The 16,400-nt window shown below is 44.3% G+C and overlaps 2 protein-coding genes across 2 annotated transcripts; one reads left to right on the top strand and one right to left on the bottom strand.

Annotated features, from left to right (window-relative positions):
- The first annotated feature begins 449 nt into the window (after window positions 1–449).
- atl1 (atlastin GTPase 1) lies at window positions 450–6,627 on the top strand. Its single transcript, XM_041061267.1, has 15 exons — window positions 450–483; window positions 718–721; window positions 2,030–2,297; window positions 2,479–2,613; window positions 3,214–3,318; window positions 3,532–3,582; window positions 3,666–3,722; window positions 4,005–4,097; window positions 4,204–4,342; window positions 4,635–4,762; window positions 4,954–5,010; window positions 5,198–5,269; window positions 5,366–5,797; window positions 6,238–6,252; window positions 6,499–6,627. Exons 1-15 carry the CDS (start codon window positions 450–452, stop codon window positions 6,610–6,612), a joined length of 1,704 nt encoding a protein of 567 aa, XP_040917201.1. The 3' UTR covers window positions 6,613–6,627.
- A 3,111-nt stretch (window positions 6,628–9,738) lies between these two features.
- Window positions 9,739–16,189, bottom strand: sav1 (salvador family WW domain containing protein 1). The gene is made up of 5 exons (XM_041060014.1): window positions 15,760–16,189; window positions 14,212–14,703; window positions 11,159–11,429; window positions 10,772–10,927; window positions 9,739–10,607 (listed from the first exon to the last, which is right to left on the bottom strand). The coding sequence occupies exons 1-5, from the start codon at window positions 15,851–15,853 to the stop codon at window positions 10,394–10,396; spliced, it is 1,227 nt and encodes a 408-aa protein (XP_040915948.1). The 5' UTR covers window positions 15,854–16,189; the 3' UTR covers window positions 9,739–10,393.
- Window positions 16,190–16,400: the final 211 nt, after the last annotated feature.

Below are 16,400 nucleotides of genomic sequence, written 5' to 3' on the forward strand. Positions count from 1 at the left end.
AGCGTGAATATTTACGATAGTACGCGAAAGCAGCATGTTTCCAATCTCTGTGTAATTAGCGACACCTAACGGCGGAAGCTGGAAATGCACGTGAGTGACTTCCACGAACAGGCTGAATGATAGAACCTTGGCATCAGTTGCAAGGTCCATACTTGGTGGTTGCACTTGTTTATTTTAACACAACGAACAGCGAAGCACAGTCATTGTTTCCCCCTCGCATTATTAAGCTGCTACTTTACAGCGAGAAGGAACAACAGACAACAGCGCCACCTGGCTGCATGTGTGACCGCTGCATCACGCTCTGGGAAAAAAAAAAGCTCCATCATCCTCCTCCTGCGATACGAGCATCGTTTCGGTGGAGATAGGGCATCCTCCCCACACCCGACACTCATGACTACCGACTAGGGTCGCTCATTAACGGACAAACAGAGGGATATAAGGACAGTATTATGTCGAAGCACCGTAAAGACAGAGACAGCTGGGGTGAGTGTACGTACAGCATTTGATATTTGACGCTTTCCTTGACGCACATACCTCTGTTTTTTTTTTCCTTCGTTCCTCTTCGAGTCGAGGGTGTAAGCAATGCAGCCAATTACATGTTTATTTTAGACTCCATGATGAAAGGCTTTTCATCTCGACAAAATTTGTGAGACCAGAATTGGTGTGTTTATTTTCATGGCAGTGAGGAATACACCACGTTTGTGTTTGTCTCTGCAGGACTGTCGGTCAGTCAGGCATAAGAAAGCAGAGATATTTTTTAAAAATAAATATGTTTTACTATGAAATAACCAAAATGTGTTCAGTAATCAGCACACAGGAAATGTGCTCTCGGGACGGCCCGGACCATAAAAGGCCTGAAAATAACCTTCTCCCATTATTGTGTTTATCTCTGTGAGCCTCTCATGATGGTCTACGGTGCATCTGCCATGAAATTATGTAATGTTGCATCAGTAAATAGCTTGTCATCACCGTCACCACCATCATCTTCACCCTAATCATTATTGCTTTCATCATTATCACCTCCACCACCATGATTATGATCATAACCAGCATCCTCACTGGCACTGACATCACTCTGTGGTCCAAGTTATCTTTAAATACAGGCCTGCAAGGGAGGGGATGGGGACTGGGGGGGGGTGCAAATGACTGAATGACTGTTTTAGGAGTGAGGAAAACGGGGGAAATGCTGCAGTTTGTGATTTGAGAGTTTATCTGGTCTGACCCACTTTAAGCAGACTGTGCCTCTGACGTCTGCAGCTGCTTTAAGGGCAGCAGCAACATGATCAGGTTAACCAGGCAGGCTAGTGCCGGGGCCTGGGTGAGGCCTTTGCAGGAGGAGATGTGCAGTCAAACTGACAGTCCTCTTCAGGCCAGAGAGGAAACCTTGGATGATTCCTCCTTAAATTATTCACTGTGCATTCTTATCACCAGCCATTAATCTTTTATCACGTTCCCAAATTTTTGCCCGTCACTGTGCCTTTGTGTGACTTATGTTGTATGTCATGTTTAAATTTGTAATTACATCCTCAGTATCAGCATCACAGCCACTGAGGTTGAAGTGGTTGATGAGAATGAGGATTTTAAAAATCTTTTTTCACCAAGAGATCCTGTCCCGACCGTACATTGTCTGATCCAAGTTTGTAGTAGTAGTTTGCATGTATTACAAGAGTGGGATTAGGGAGCTAAAAAATTCCCCCAAACCTCTGCATCAGGACGGTCATGCAGGATGCACTTTCCACATGAGACAGCAGAGATTGGAAACACACTGAGTCACTGCCTGGAAAGCTCCAGATAAAGCTCTGAATGCACATGATCTCATTGGGCACAAACAGATGGGAAGGACAGGATGGCATAATTCATTATGATTATTAACAAGCTTGCAGGCGAAGCTATTGATCTGGGGCAAACAGGAAGGAATAATGGACTCGGCTTTCCTGTCTGCTCGCCTAATGGACCACTGAGTTTTCTTATCATCTCTGTGAAGAAGTTCTGGCTGTTCACTCCCTCATACACAGTAGTAACATTTAAGTGGACTTGTTCCTCCAGGGTCCCTCAGTGACAAAAATGTCTACGACTGGAGCTCGGAGGAGGAGGAGCCAGACGGGCGAGCCCGGCCCGTCCAGGTGCTGCTGGTCAAAGACGACCACACCTTCGAGCTGGACGAGGCAGCGCTGAGTCGCATCCTGCTGGCGGAGGAGGTCAGAGACCGTGAGGTGGTGGCCATCTCTGTGGCCGGGGCTTTCCGCAAGGGCAAGTCCTTCCTCATGGACTTTATGCTGCGTTACATGTACAACCATGTAAGTGTCTGGGTCTGAAGAAAATATTCACACTTCTCTTTATAGAAATTCAGTCTCTGCAGGGTGTAAAAGTCAGCAGATTACCTACCTACTACACTTAGTTCATAATTAGAAGCAACATTCATTATTTAATCAGAAACCATATAAGATAAATTGACCCTTTTGATCTCTTTGTGCTCAGGCCTCTGAGGATTGGCTCGGAAACGCAGACGAGCCTCTGACCGGCTTCTCTTGGAGGGGGGGCTCAGAGAGGGAGACCACCGGGATCCAGATCTGGAGCGAGGTCTTTCTTGTGGACAAGCCAGATGGAAGAAAGGTGAAGTCTGACTGTGCATGATTCATAATTTTCCCTGTTGCTTCAAACAGCCTCTTTTTATCTTTTTATTAATCTTGGCAACAGGTTTGCAGAAGACAACTCTTTCTCACTGCTTGTCGCCCTCATATTCATATAGTTGCACATGTCTGCACTTAGAATCAGACCCGTGAAACCACAGTTTGGTCGGTGAAGGAAGTCATTTTTGCATTGAGACACTTCTAACTGACTTCTTTCACGCCTGTGTCTATCTTTAGCCTGCACAAAAGGCAACAACAAGCCAAAGGAAAAGGCTGAGTGCTACTGGTTGTCACCTTTAAAGCATAATAATAATAATGTCATACCCATATTGCGTCTTAAATTCAGCAATGGTTTGGTCCTTTCGAGATTTTTTTAGCGCTGCATTAAAAACCAAACCAAATAGCTGAGGTAGCTGCTTTACTCATTTTCTCTGCCTGTACATTCCCTGGAGTTCGATCACTCCTCTAATAATCCACACACGATATTACAACTCACTTCACTCAGCACAACAGAGGCAGGAGAAACAGGCAGACAGTCCAATTTGCGGTTTAGGTTATTGTCTTCATCTGTCTCATTACACAGGTCGCTGTATTGCTAATGGACACACAGGGCACGTTTGACAGCCAGTCGACGCTGCGGGATTCAGCCACTGTGTTCGCTCTGAGCACCATGATAAGCTCCATGCAGGTACGATGACTTTGACCCGTCTGACCCAGCTTTACTGTGGTGAAGACTCTGCATATTTATGGGATTGAACGAATATATTTTTAGCCAAGATAGTGGCGTAGCTCTAGGGATGGACTGACACGTGCCAGCAACTGTCAGAATAGACATACGATGTTGGATATGTCCACTGCTTTAAATAAATATTACTGTAACTAAACTAATGTTCCTCTTCAGGTTTACAACATCTCACAGAATGTACAAGAGGACGACCTTCAGCACTTGCAGGTAACACTGTCAGATGTCGACCTATTGACCTGATGACTGTGGACTTAATCGTCACTGATTTCGTTTTATCTCCTTAATTTCAGCTTTTCACTGAGTATGGCAGACTAGCGATGGAGGAGACTTTCCTCAAACCGTTCCAGGTACTGTAACAGTTTCACTTGCTGGAGCTGCATCAGTCTGCTGATTGAGTACAAATGTCTGTAAATGACATTTAAAGGTCATGACTGGTGTTTATTTTATGCAGCTTGAAGTATTGAATTGAGGTTTGTTATTTATTGAGCAGTGGAAAGTTTAGCTAATCACTGAAAAAGATTTCAAACGGGTCGACTGGCTGCTGTGAATTATTTGTAGATATGATTTGATCAAAATCTAGAGCACGTTGTGTCGTGGATTAGAGTGACTTGGTACATTTTCTTTCCCAGTCCATGATTTTCCTTGTCCGGGACTGGAGTTTTCCATACGAGTTTCCCTACGGACAAGAGGGAGGCATGAAGTTCCTTGAAAAGAGACTGAAGGTCAGTCTTGTCACGTCAGTTTCCACAGCTGCATGTGTTGTACGTTTCACCACCAAACCAAACCAAACCAAACCAAACCAAACTGTGGTTTGTGTCTGTGGTGCAGATCTCAGAGAACCAGCACGAGGAGCTGCAGAACGTACGGAAACACATCCACTCCTGCTTCACCAACATCTCCTGTTTCCTGATGCCTCACCCCGGCCTCAAAGTGGCCACTAACCCACACTTCGATGGAAGAATTAAAGGTACGCTCCAGCCACCTCTTTGTTTTACAGCATGGGGTTATTTCATTAACTCTTTGATGAACTGCTGTAATTATCAGGTTTGAAATGCATGTAATAGGAAAACACAGCAAAGTGTTTTGTTTGTTGGGCTCCTGCACAGACTAAATTGCCCGTTTCTGTTGCTGATCTTTGCCACTTATTACCTGGACCAACCCCACACAACCAGATAATAAGCATAATGGATCAAACGTGCTGTTAAATTTCAGCACATACTGTACGTACTCACCAGCTGTCGCCTCTAATCCTCGTCTAGAAATCGACGGCGAGTTCATAAACAACCTGAAGGTCCTGGTCCCCTGGCTCCTCAGTCCTCGTAACATCGACGTGAAGGAGATCAACGGCAGCAAAATCACCTGCAGAGGCCTGGTGGAATATTTCAAGGTCAGAGCAAAGGACCATGTTACTATAAAATATTATCACATGCTGCCCCCTTCCCCTTGCACCAGATACAAAGTCATACATTGTCCTTTTGTTGTGTGTAACAGTGACTGTAAATATCCTTTTATTTCTGATTTAATTAGTCACTTATATTGGTTACTTCTCCTGATCTTTGTCTTCATTGTTTATTTCAGGCGTACATCAAAATTTACCAAGGCGAGGAGCTGCCACATCCAAAGTCCATGCTACAGGTAAAAAAACAATACCTAATATATATAATATTTTAGTTTTAAAAAGTTTTTTTTGGTTACTTATCTTTGTCTCTGTTCTTGTAATTCTGATGCTGTAAAACTTGAAGCTTGAAGGATAAAGAAAGTTAATCTTATCTTGCACTATCGTGTCAACATAAACAATATATTTTCACGTGCCTCCTCTCAGGCTACAGCGGAGGCAAATAATTTGGCAGCAGTCGCAGCCGCAAAGGATCTATACAACAAGAAAATGGAGGAGGTGGGTGAAAACATAAACAGGACTTTCATATAAATCCCAGACTGACCATCAGCTGTAGGGTCCTTCCTCATTCGTCCTCCCTTTTCCGTCCCCCAGGTCTGTGGCGGCGATCGGCCCTTCCTGGCCCCCAGCGAGCTGCAGGCCCGACACAGCGTCATCAGAGAGGAGGCCCTGCAGGTGTTCCGGGGCGTGAAGAAGATGGGAGGCGAGGAGTTCAGCCGCCGCTACCTGCAGCAGCTGGAGGGCGAGATCGACGAGGTCTTCGTCCAGTACATCAAGCACAATGACTCCAAGAACATTTTTCACGCAGCCCGCACGCCGGCCACCCTGTTCGTGGTCATCTTTGTCATGTATGTGGCTGCGGGCATCACAGGCTTTGTGGGCGTGGACATCATTGCCAGCTTGTGCAACATGATCCTGGGTCTGGCACTGATCACTCTCTGCACCTGGGCCTATATCCGGTACTCCGGGGAATACCGAGAACTGGGCGCCGTCATCGACCAGGTGGCTGGTGCACTGTGGGACCAGGTAAATCAACGAAAACATTCATGTTAATTAAAAAAACAAAAAAAACAAATCTGGCTGTCTAACTTTATCAATACTTCATGTTCAATACTCACCAAGTTCAGTTTATGAATAATGGAAGAGCCTTTTCTCACTGAATGAATCTATTATTAAAATTGCTCTGTGTTAAGAAAAACCCCAGAATGCACTATGAACGGCAAAGACATGCACTATACACTGAAGTGCACCTCTGTTAGTAACTCACTGTAGGTGATATGGTATCTTTAAACCACTAGGTGGCAACAATCTCCATCAAATCAGGGGCAGAGAATCTGTCCAAGCTCAGCTCCATCGCAGCAATAATCAACTGTTGTTGACAAGTGTTACAAACTGTATGTGTTATGTTGTGTATGCATGCATGTGCTCACGCTGTACGTATTTTTTTCTTTTTAATGCCTCTGCAGGGGAGCACAAATGAGGTAAGTGCTGCAGTCCTAGTGGGAACATGTTGTCTCTTCTTGTCACCGTTGTCCAAGGCTGGGTTACAAAGCAAACAGGCAACTGCCCCAGAACTCGAGGTTAACAGGGGCCCAGCCCCTCAGTTTTGCCCTGAAGCCCAATAGCAGATTAATCTGGCCTTGATTTCACCCATCCACATTGCTCCTAAAGTTGCTCGACTGTATCCCTTTCTGCCTGTAACCACCGTGTCCCTCTCTGCTCCACAGGCTCTCTACAAGCTGTATAATGTAGCTGCCAATCACAGGCACCTGTACCACCACGCCTTCCCCGGGCCTCAGGTGGAGGAGGTTGCCGAGGAGCAGGACAAGAAGAGGGACTGATTAAAGACAGAACACAGCAAGGACTCTCTGATGATGGACACCGGGGGGGGAGGGAGGGGAGGAGGAGGAGGGAGAAGAAGGGGAGGCGGAGGAACATCCTCACCCATCAGGCGCTCTTTTATTCTGGTATTGGCTCTGTCCACCAATACGTTCACTACTTTAAACCTAGTAAGGGACTGTATAATGTTCATGTATAGGCAGTGTCAGAGCATCTCCTCAGCGGGTGCCTGCTTTCGAGCGATGGATGCCATGAATCATTGTCTCTCACCTTCTGTCTGTGTGAAAAAAAAAAATGTAAACACCTGTACAGACACTGTAGGCTCTCTGCCAGAGGAGACCTCGGCATATCCAACCTCCAGTCAGCTGTTTATTTCATATCAGACGGGTTTTTCTCATCATTCGTCCCTGACGAGTATAGCCTAATCTGTGAAATCCCCATTTTTGTGACAGTCGTTCTGTTCTTTGAAGTTTAGTGCTGTTTATAAGAAACAATATCTATGATCTGCAATGTTTGAAAGCCAAATTATGTACTGTATGTTAAATAATGAAGCGTTACAAGCATCATCAGCATGGTAAATGGTTAATGTCTGTCATCTTTAAGCTCTAAAACCAGGTATACTTTATAAAAAAAAAAAAAAAGAGTTGAGTTTTAATGGTTGTGACAAAGTGGTATTGTGCCATAACATGTACAAATGATTTCACATCTACTGCAGCCTGGCTACATGCAGACACATTAACGGCACATTTATTAGTTGTAAACACTATGTTTGTTTGGTTTTGGAGGTTGGCGTTACTTTTGACTTGAGTTCTGGATCAGGGAGCAGCTCTGTGCTGGCGTGAACTTTGAAATAACAGCACCGGGTGGAAGGACAAAAACACAGTAAGAACAGTTTAAAGTTTACACAACACATCTGACATTATCTCTCACTTTATGGTCCGCTCGCACTTTTGTAATTACTCAGCGTCCCGGCGATCCTCCGTATGTGTGTTTTTTTGCCTTTGGGCTCGAAGGGAAAGAGTGTGTTTAGTTTCCATTGTGATGTAGAGGTGGTGGTTGAAACCATTGTTGTGTTTTCTCACTGAATGTTCGAGCAAATCCGAGGAATGTAGCTATTCTGCGGCCACAGAGGAATCAAAGCTAGATGTTATTAGGCGGGGCGACGGGCCCGCTCTGGAAAAGGATCCTCATTCCACATCTCTTTCATCATCTTCACGCACTTAAGTTGAATCATCTGTGAAAAACTGCTGCATGGTGAAAGAGCCCAGGCCCCCGACTTTCTGTGTTTCCAAAAGAGCTCGCATCTGTAAACAAAAGGCTTGTATCTGTGACGGCACTTTCTGGTGTTTGAATACTTTGGCTTTGTAGACTGTTACTGTACATTTGTATAACTGTGGTCATTGATTTTTAGCTCATTGAATAACCCAGAATCATTGCACTGTAACATGTCTGCATCACATAGAGCTGCAGCATCAATTTTTTTTCTTTTTCTTTTTTTTTCTCCTCCATGTAGATCTGCTCACCAACAGCACAGGAACACTGTCATGCATATTTAGCAAGTTTATACTGAGGTCTGACCTCAAGGGTTGAAAATTTAAAGGCACTGCAGCGGAGTGGCTTCTTGAGTCTTCCACAATGTATAATCAACATCAGTGAGGCCTTCACACAAAGAACCATCTAAGTCCAGTTTAAGATTCGTGAGGTTTTAAAATCCCATTTCCTCATGACTTTGTCGGTGTTGTGTCCGTTCATGAGTCGAAAAAGTACCATTTGTTTACACTGTGTTGAGTTTACGCTCCGTATTGATGGAAGATTTTGTCTGTCAAAAAAAAAAGAAAAAGAAAAAAGAAAGCGTCCTTTTTCCTGGATTTGAAAACTCATTCCTGAAGCCGCCCTCATCAACGTTTAAATCAACTCCGGATATCGTGGGAGCCTCAGTGCACTGAAAGGTCAAATGAATCAACCTCTTGGTGAGCTCTTCCAAGTCAACACTGCTTAGTTTCCGCACATGCACTGCAACATTTCAGTTACAAAGAAATAAACAATAAAGTTGGACCAAATTAATGAAAACTAGACTTGAGTAATTTCTTTACAGATTCCCTTCAGACGCTTTAAGAAGCAAAAATAATCTGCTTTGAATAAGATGTTTTTTTTTAACACAAAAAAGTTCAATTGACTTGTTAAAAATTCTTAAAATTACATTTGATAGAAAAATACAAAAACAATTATGAAAATATTTTTCTTTACAGAAGTTTAACTGCTGAGCACAAAGATCATACTTCAGAGAAAGCCGCACGGAGCCGAGGGGAGCTGCAGATTCTGCGTGTGGCTCAAAATAAAATCTGCAAACGAGCAGCGGGAGGCAACAACTGTGAGGTCGTAACTGCATTTTTCTTCACTGCAGACTTTATTGCTTATGTCCTGTATTTGCAATCCACAAAATGAGATATGTACAAACTGATGACACTGTTCTGAAAAGACGTGATCGAGACCTTCTTGCATGGCAAAGGACTCGCTGAAGAGAAGCCCAAGGTTCTTTTACAAACCTATTCTACTGTTACCCAATCACACACCCCCTTTAGGACATTCAGAAGTGTACGGACTTGCATTCACTCTCATATAAAAGTCCTATGAACCACTAGTATTTTTTTTTTCTTGCTTCTTACAAAACCTAGGACTTTTAAGACATTTCTGAATACTTAAAAAGGTTTAATTTATTGCTAATCAATAGAATAAGCTTCCAAGAACCTGTACTTCCAAGTAATCACAATAGAAATGTGTCAGTCTGTAAAAATAAGGCATCACCAAGGCATGAAATTTCCAGAAAAAATGAAACAAGATGAAACTGAATTGCACTTTGGCAAACGTTGTGTGACTTCTGAAGTGTTTTAAAAAGTTCCAGTAGCTTATTTATGTTTCATTATACACACAAACACGAGAATATTCCTGACTTACAGTAATGCCAAAGAGCCGAGAGATGCTCAAACCACTGCATCAAATGTGATGCTTCACCCATCAAAGGTCTTTAAATAAAGACGTGTTTCATATCAAAACTTAAATATCTGTTAAAGTTTTGGTGGATTGTCTTATAAAGCATACAGTATGTCATTAAAAAAAAAAAAAGAAAGAAAAATGCACACTTTTTGTTTAATGTAAAGGAGTGTGGTTTCAGTTTATGAGGGTAACGAAGCAAAGGAAAAATAGTCATGAAGTATTTCATACGGGAACCAATTAGAAGAAGCTGCCGGTCGTTTTCTCCCACAGGAAAAAATGACGGAGTAGCTGGTGTATACACGATATGAGCAGACATTGTAGAAATGCTGCGTTTTATTTCTGAAAAGGCACAATCTCAGGATGTTTCAGAACAAATATTAAGAGTTTCTCGGACTCTGCTCTCCTCAGACTTAAAAACAAAAAATCCATACAGCTATTCAGTTCTCAGGGCAGCGGCTGTAAACGGCACCACAAGCAGTCTCCCCAGATGTAGCACGTTATAGGTTTGTTTTTTCTTCATTGCAGTGTTTTTCAGTCACATGCTCATTCATAAATTGAGTGTAAGAAGGGGCGGAGGGGGGGGGGGTAAGAGGGGCCCCCCGCCAATGTGTGTCTCAACTTCCTGGCTGATATATTTGGATCAAGCGAAGGCACAGATGTGTTTGGTAAAGAGGCAATTAAGGGTCAATCATGATTTCAAAAGAAACCCTGACCGCTCCCAAACTGTGGAAACCTCAGAGAGGTGTGGCAGCGCGGCGTCCCCGCTGCGCGCACACACACACACACACATCACATGTTCCCCATGAAGTTCTTGTTGGGCTGCTGGGCGTACCACTGCTGCCGCTGTTTGCGAGCCTCCACCTCGGACAGCAGCGCCTGTCGGTACGCCTCGTACGATTTGACGATGTGCTCCAGCTCCTTCATGAAGAGCAGCTTCAGCATGCCCTGATACGTGTCCAAGTCTGCCAGCTGGAACAACTCCCATTTTAGGATGTGGTCATACCTGATGTAAAAGAGAATCATGTCTGTCTCCAATCTGCACTATTCAGATCATCAATAACTTCATATCCTGACGCCCAGAACTCGAACCTTTCCCTGTAAAACCTACCCATTCGCGCATTTAACACTGAAAGATGTCTGTGTGTTTGTTACATGTGCAGTACTCACTTTAGCGGTGCGCGGGCGTACACCTGCAGCCAGTCTGGGATCTCGGCTGTGTGGTACGGGTTAGCTGGGACCAGCACCGGCTGGTTCCTCTCTGCGGGACGTGGCTGATAGGTCACAGGAGGCGGTAGTGGTGGGGGCTGATCATAGCGAGGCACACTGGAAGAGACATTATAGTATTTATGCCTTATTTCACCCCATCAAACCGATATGTACAACTCAACAAAATGGGCTGTTAACCCATATCAAAGTAGCCTTCTGATGCCATGTAAACTAAAACCAGCATGGACATTTACTAGTTAGTGTATGAACCTTAAAAAGGAGAAGCAAAAGGATAAAAAATGGAAAACCATGGAACTTAATTTAACACATAATTCTTGAAGAACATACCTTGGAGCACAGGGATGGCGATACTGTGCCCTCTTGTTGATGTGATCCACGTAGTAGACCCCAAACTCAGCTGACTCCACCTTCTCCCAGCCTGGAGGGAGCCCTTCCCTCTCCAGAGGGTGGCTCCAGTGTGTAGTGTTAGTGTTGTGGTCGATGTAGTACTTCCTGCCACGGATGGTCCAGTCAACGGTCCAGCCGGCCGGAAGTGGGAGGTCCTCTCCCGTTAGACTGGAGAGGTTCCCCAGGGACTTGGCCTGTATTCGACCTATGCCTGAGGAAAACAAACATTTCTTTTTTAGAAACCTGGAGGGAGAGGGAGGCAGAGAGGCAGAGAGAGATGTCTGAACAAACATACAGCAGAGCAGCTGCCAGCTAACCGTGCCTCTGGGGAAAGACAAAATTATTTTTTTAAAAATTTCTTAAAAACAGCCTGTGTGGGAAAATGTCATTTAAAGGAAAGGAATGTACAGCATTTAAAAGGCCGCTCTGATGTGGCAACTGCACATACAGCGGGATAAGAGAGGAATGCAATGAATCACCTCTTAAAGCACGACTGATGCCGTTCTAAGTGCTGCAGTGATTGTGGACAGGGTTGCTTAATCCCTTTGACTCCGGAGGACTCTGGTGACGGAGCATCTTATTCTGACCAACGCAGTTTGATGAATGGTAGGAAATGGGAGTGTTGTTACTTTGGGACAGGAAGGGAGAGATCTCTGCATGGCCAGACACACACACAGAGGGGCTTTCACTGGAGGAGAACAAGCCGCTCACCTCCTCAACACTCTGCGAGAGCAGACAGTGGGCTCACTCAACAGGCCCTGTGCTCTTACTGGTGAATAATGTCAGTGAGGAATGTCGAACCAACGGCAGCTGTGAGGATGAGTTTGGACTAAGTGAGAAGTATCGTGACTCAAAATGAACGAGCCTGCGGGGACCCAGAAGAGGGTTGAAAACACGACAGAATGTGCGGCGAATGAAGCATCTCAGCAAAATGGCGGCTACAATCTGATAAATTCTGCACCAGAGTGACAGCAACAGAGCCGGAGCTCTTTGCCAGCTGCTGAGTGAAGGGTTGGAATGTGCGAGCGCTCTGTAGAAATGCCCTCCTCCTCCTCCTCCTCCACCACCACCTCATCATCATCATCATCATCTCTGCCCTTTTCTCCATAAAAATGGCAGAGCGTCGTACTCACTGCAGACCCAAAGCTTGATGCATCACAGGAATTTCACTGGATACGGTCAAGAGTAGTTTACTATATTTAATACTGATGAGGCAGAAGCAAAAGAAAGAAAGAAACTAAATGGGTAACTTCATGACGTCAAGTCAGTGGTCGCCAAATACATGAATCACCAACAACAAATTCTTACAATCAAATTATTCATAATATACAAGGCTCCTCAATTTTAGATTTTAGCTGGCTAATGGAAAAAAATCCCAGATCAGTTTAAAGTAGCAGTAAATGTAAACACAGATCTTTTAGCAACAACCACAGCTTGGAAATGCTTCTGATAACTGAGGGGGGAAATGTAGAGACAAGGCAAACGAGTGGCTAATCAGATCATTAATGCTCATAGTGATTACGGGCAATCAGGAGGAGGAGAACCGCGACCAAACCCATTATCACGATGGGTGAGGAGGCAGGAGTTGTGGCACTGCTGATGCTGTGTGCTGTGCAGATAAAGAAAAGGACGAGCAGACTCTACTTTTTTGAGGAAGCTCAGATCAAGGTATGTAGCGAGATGCTGGAGATCTCCAACCAGCCTGTGAGAGGCCTGTGGGAGCAGCTTCAGTGCCAGAGATGCCAGCAGGATCACTAAACTCATTCACGAGGCCGGGACTACGAGTCAGTGAGGAACAGGAAGTCACATCCCCTCCACAACACACTGCAGGTTTCTAACAGACTCACAAAGAACGTTTCAGGAAATCATTCCTACAGTTCACCTTTACACTGTGCAGCAGCTCACCTGTGTGTGTGTGACAGGTGAACACGCTGCTGCACTACAATCTGCACATACTCTGTATCATGCATTTTTTTCTTGTTGCACTAACTAATGTTTCCGATGTATCTATTGTATAATTCATTCAGTATCTGGCTCAATTCAAAACATCTCTGCTTACAACTCATTAGCCTTACATGTGCAATGCCACTATACAGAGAGCAGTACATGTGTACACAGATGAATCATAGCAGAGAGCACGCTGAGACATTTGACTGGGGGCGGTCTGCAAATTACTAGTTTGCCAGCAGAAAGATTCTGCAAACAGAGAGGTGAAAAATGCAAACCCTGTAATGCTTGTTTGACTTTGCTCCAAACAAGGCTCCCTGATATGTGAGAGGTGGGCCAGACATAATACTAAACCATATACACGACGTTGACAAGTCAGCCACAAAATAAAAGGTTCTCTGTCGTTTGGGGTGGGCTGGAAAATTCCTTCGACCCCTGAAACATTCAATCTTATGGAAATTACACACTTACGTCACACTAAAGTTTACGATGTAGAGCAGTGAGATAAAAAATATTTAATTCCCCAGAAAAACTGACACAGAATTGCTGTTCAGTGATCACCACCAGCCTGCATTCTTTCAGAGAGGCCTATGTGTGGTCCACAATCCATCCACAATACTTTGCCATTTCAAAACAGCAATCATACATTAGTGCAACCACTTTACTTCAACTGCAACATTTTCTCTGGACCCCAGAGTTGGCAAAGTTTTCTCAAATCTACTAAAAAAAATCTGGACAGTTGTAGACTTCCTGGTGTGATTTCACTCATACTAAAACATGACTGCTCCACTTTCATACCACAGAATTTGCAGAGAAAAAGCCATAAAAACACAAATTTTAGTCCCGCAAGAGACTATGACTGTCTGCCATGTACTTTCCAAAACCATGTGTGCAGCTCAAGCATGCAATTCCGGACCTTTGTCAAATTTTGAGTTCTTTCTTACTTCCAACTTTTTTGTCCCTGCCTGTTGATTACTTTTCTACACAGAAGAAACATCTAAACCAAAACTGTAAAAAGTGAGAAGCAAAACACATTTCATGTTTACCTGAAGGGGGTCTGCTTGGAGCTGGGGGAGTGTGCTGTCGGGGAAGTCTTTGGAAATTGTGTTCATTGTGCTCATAGTATCTATAGTCCTCAGTAAAGCGGTCCAGGACCCTCCTGGGCTGGCGCTGCTGCTGCTGCTGGTGTGGTTGGCTGTCATAGCAAGGTTCAGAGGGATAATAATACCGGGCAGCGTCTCCATTCTCGGACATGGGGCTCACGTCTGTGAGGAAGGATTGTGAGGAGCCTCCATACTCGTGGGGCAGGTCTCCCAGACTGCGAGGCAGGTAAGGGGGCGCTGACATGCGATGGCTCTCTCTGCGGGCCACTTCATGAGGAGGCCTCTGCACAGGGGTACGGAGGAAACTCTTGTTGCGGGACACCACAGGCTCCCGGCTGGGTGCCACCGGGTAGGCAGAGGGCCCCATCTCTGGCAGAGGGACCTCTGTGCGTCTGGGAATAGTGGGTCCATGGCGGATGAATGAGGGCATAAGATCTGCAACCAGATTAACAGGCAGAGTGCAGCTGTCAATATTTGTCAACATGAAAACACAGACATAGCAGCAATGGCCAGTGGAAGAATCTAATTAAGCACAATTACTAAAGTACTATGCTTATGAACAGTTTGGATGTACTGGTACTTGAGTATTTAGTCCACTACATTTCAGAGCAAAAGATTGCACTTTTCACTTAACAGCTATCAGCAGTGTAGCCATGAGCAGATAAATACTGACTATACAAAACAAAATATGTCATAAAATTTAATTTATTTTGACAATAGATATCTGACTATTTTATTACACTATACTATTAAAGCAGTTGACATTAGCTCCACTCCACTATGCTGACAATACTTTCATACTTTTAATTTTGAAACCAGGACCTATACTTACAAAGTGGTACTTTACAGAGTAATACTGCTACTTTAACTTAAGTATATATTCATAATACTTCTACAGCCACTCCTAAGAGGTAGTTAGTACCAACAGGTTTACCGCTAATGATATAAAGCTATTTAGATGTCATTTAAAAAGGCACTTTTTTTTCTAACTAAAGGTGTATTTAACATCGCTCAGACGGTCCAGAGCAGATGACAACACTCATTCACTGTCTACCAATGGACATCAAGGCTAACGAGCAACAAACCTGACTTTTCAGTAAAACACTCCACTGATTATAGAGTCAGAAAACTCGTACAAATAAAGAAACTGTAACTTCAAAAGATCTTTAACAGGGGAGTTAAGTAAGTGTATGTTACCGTTATCTCACTTTCCTTTTGAGCTGCAGCTGATAGTTAATGTAGCAATCAGATGAACACTTAGCTAGCAAGGAACTAGTTACCAGGTTAGCAACTTGATCGGTTTAAAAAAACAGCGATTAAACAGTTGGTTACAGGCATGGGGGCCATAATAATGAGGCAAAATGTTTCAACACATTCACGTCGACCTGTCGATTATTGTTTGTTCGGTACTTTTTAGCTCTAACTTAAGTTTCGTTGGCAGGATAACCGATGCTAACTTGAGCTAGCAGGCTAACTACTTGTTGCGCTTACTTCTCAGGAGCGGCGACGTTTCCTTCTTCACATATTTCCCGTGTACCTCGGCTGGTTTCGACGCTTCGTTTTTACTTTTCTTTCGTGAGAGCATAACTCAAGGCTCGGAAACATCAACAACACGGCGCTGTAATTTCATGGCACGATCCCTCGACTCTGCAACCGTCCCGTTCAGTTCGCAAAGCGCGGAGAGTCGACATTTTAAGCTTCAGATTAGCTAGCGGGCAAGTTAGCCAGCTAACTCCGGCGACTGGGAGCGTCTTTTCCTGCGGCGGTCCAGTCCGCTCTGAGCAGCGGTGCACTCCCACCGGTGGTCCTCGCCGGGAATGGTGACTGCACAGTCCTGCCCATCTGCTAACTCACCTTCTGCAAGCGGAGAGTTGAGCGCAAACACAAATAATGCTGACAACTCGGCTGCACGGCTCGTCCATCGATACGACACACAACTCTAAACTGATAAAGAGGAGATGCGACCTTTGCACTTGGAGCAGAGAAAATGTTTTTCTGTAGTTCAAATTCATGACATTAAATATGTGGAAATAATTAATTGCTAGAAGACTTGCAATGGAAAAGGAACAAGATGTACTGAAAGTATCCAAAGTAAAAGTGCACGCTTTTGCAGACTGGCCCCATGACAGTGT

Source organism: Toxotes jaculatrix, chromosome 17 (genome assembly GCF_017976425.1).
Source record: "Toxotes jaculatrix isolate fToxJac2 chromosome 17, fToxJac2.pri, whole genome shotgun sequence".
Taxonomy (NCBI): domain Eukaryota; kingdom Metazoa; phylum Chordata; class Actinopteri; family Toxotidae; genus Toxotes; species Toxotes jaculatrix.

Coding starts and splice junctions, on each gene's coding strand:
- atl1 (XM_041061267.1), top strand. CDS start 450: ATGTCGAAGCACCGTAAAGACAGAGACAGCTGGG. Junction 4,763..4,953: donor GCCTGGTGGAATATTTCAAG/GTCAGAGCAAAG, acceptor TGTTTATTTCAG/GCGTACATCAAAATTTACCA. Junction 5,011..5,197: donor ATCCAAAGTCCATGCTACAG/GTAAAAAAACAA, acceptor GCCTCCTCTCAG/GCTACAGCGGAGGCAAATAA.
- sav1 (XM_041060014.1), bottom strand. CDS start 15,853: ATGCTCTCACGAAAGAAAAGTAAAAACGAAGCGTCGAAACCAGCCGAG. Junction 10,928..11,158: donor CGCCATCCCTGTGCTCCAAG/GTATGTTCTTCA, acceptor TGTCTCTTCCAG/TGTGCCTCGCTATGATCAGC. Junction 10,608..10,771: donor TACGCCCGCGCACCGCTAAA/GTGAGTACTGCA, acceptor CTTTTACATCAG/GTATGACCACATCCTAAAAT.